The 1,473-nt window shown below is 50.3% G+C and overlaps 1 protein-coding gene across 1 annotated transcript in view; it reads right to left on the minus strand.

Moving 5' to 3' along the window:
• Positions 1-1,466, minus strand: part of MRPL38 (mitochondrial ribosomal protein L38) — a gene marked incomplete at its 5' end in the record, with an annotated part of 3,325 nt that extends 1,859 nt beyond the window's left edge. The window contains 3 exons of the mRNA XM_008940138.1: positions 252-297; positions 842-914; positions 1,248-1,466. Coding sequence (XP_008938386.1) covers positions 252-297; positions 842-914; positions 1,248-1,466 — 338 coding nt within the window. The remainder of the gene's footprint in view (positions 1-251; positions 298-841; positions 915-1,247) is intronic.
• Between the last annotated feature and the right edge of the window lie 7 nt (positions 1,467-1,473).

Raw genomic sequence — 1,473 nt, forward strand, 5'->3', positions numbered from 1 at the left:
CGTTTGACAAGTGAGCAGGTAGTAGAGGCTGCTTTCACCACAAGAAAAGTCACACCCAGTGATCCAAAGGCCAAACAGCAGCAACACCTGGAACTAGGGCACCTTAGCAGGACCCAGAACACGAGGGTAGAGAAGGTAACAGCAGGAGCACCAGAGAAAGTCATGGAAGTACCGCAGTGAAAGCCCATTCCCGAGCCTGCTGTGCCTGGGCTTTCCCTGAGCTAAGCAGCACACAGCTCTGATGTACTCACACCAGCCAGTGGAGGTACTCCGAGTCCGTGTCTCTTAAATGTCCACCTGCAAAGGCACACAACAGAGAAAGGTGACTCAGGGACACGCTGGTGTTCACACTAACCCCAAAGTGAGAAGGCCCAGACCCGCTTTGAACAGAGGGGGCAGCTTGAGCCCTCCCAGCATTCCTTTCTGAGCAGAAAAGCAGCTCATTCTTATAGGACTCAGCTTAAAACAAGAAGCAAAGAACTTTACAGATGTAATTCCAAGATGAAAAGGACTTCTTGGTCAGCTGCTGCACTTCACTGGGCCATGGTTCTTCAGGGCAAACAGCATCAGCTAACCTACCTCCCAGGCAGACTGCCAAGGGACAGAGGAGTTTAGGGGAAAACAAAAGACAGGACTGAAGGAATTGTTTCCTCTACACTGTCCCATCCCTCAACTGCTAGAGATTAGGTGAGGCAATCAACCTTCCTGCCTATGTAATATGTCCCTCCTTAGCAGATTTCACAGCATTCCTGGCTGTGCAGCCAAAAGAAACAGGAGCCAACCAAAAGCAGAGCAAAATAACCCAGTTCGAACATGCTGTTTTAACGAACTTGCTACTCACCTGGATTTGTGAGCAACAAAGTCCAGAGGGAGCCTTTATCTGCCTCATATGATACTGCAGGGGGACTGGAAGCCTAAAAGAGCAATGTGAAGAGAATATCTGTCATTCAAACAACAGGTTCCATTAAGACCAGGTCACGGTTTCCAAGGAAAAGAACATAAATTTGTCAAGGGCAACACAGACTAGGCACAGCCATGCCACCAAGGAATCTAGGTCCACCTAATAGACAACAATCCTGGTGCAAAGCTCCATCCTTGCCATATTCAAGAAACACATTTCCTTAATTGTAGGGGAAATACCCTTGTAAAAGAAATTCCCCAGAGTGGGCAATGCCTGTTGGGAGCATCTGACAGAAACACACAAGTTCCCCATGTGGTCCAGGCTGTTCCCAGCTCCCCTCACACACCTCGGACGGAGTCACCACGTTCCCGTAGTAAACTGGCACGAGGTCCTCATCTTCTTGGCTGTACTCCACCCTCAAAGCAACCCAGGGGATGAACGTGGCCCCCTTGAACAAGTCACGAAATATCCCGCAGTGCTGCGCCACACGCTGCTTGTGGAGCGGGCCGCTGCTCTTCTCCCACTCAGCTCTGACGTCAGCCAGGGGAATCAGCTCTGCCACGAGAGAGAAA

Source organism: Merops nubicus, unplaced genomic scaffold, assembly GCF_000691845.1.
Source record: "Merops nubicus isolate BGI_N331 unplaced genomic scaffold, ASM69184v1 scaffold1260, whole genome shotgun sequence".
Taxonomy (NCBI): domain Eukaryota; kingdom Metazoa; phylum Chordata; class Aves; order Coraciiformes; family Meropidae; genus Merops; species Merops nubicus.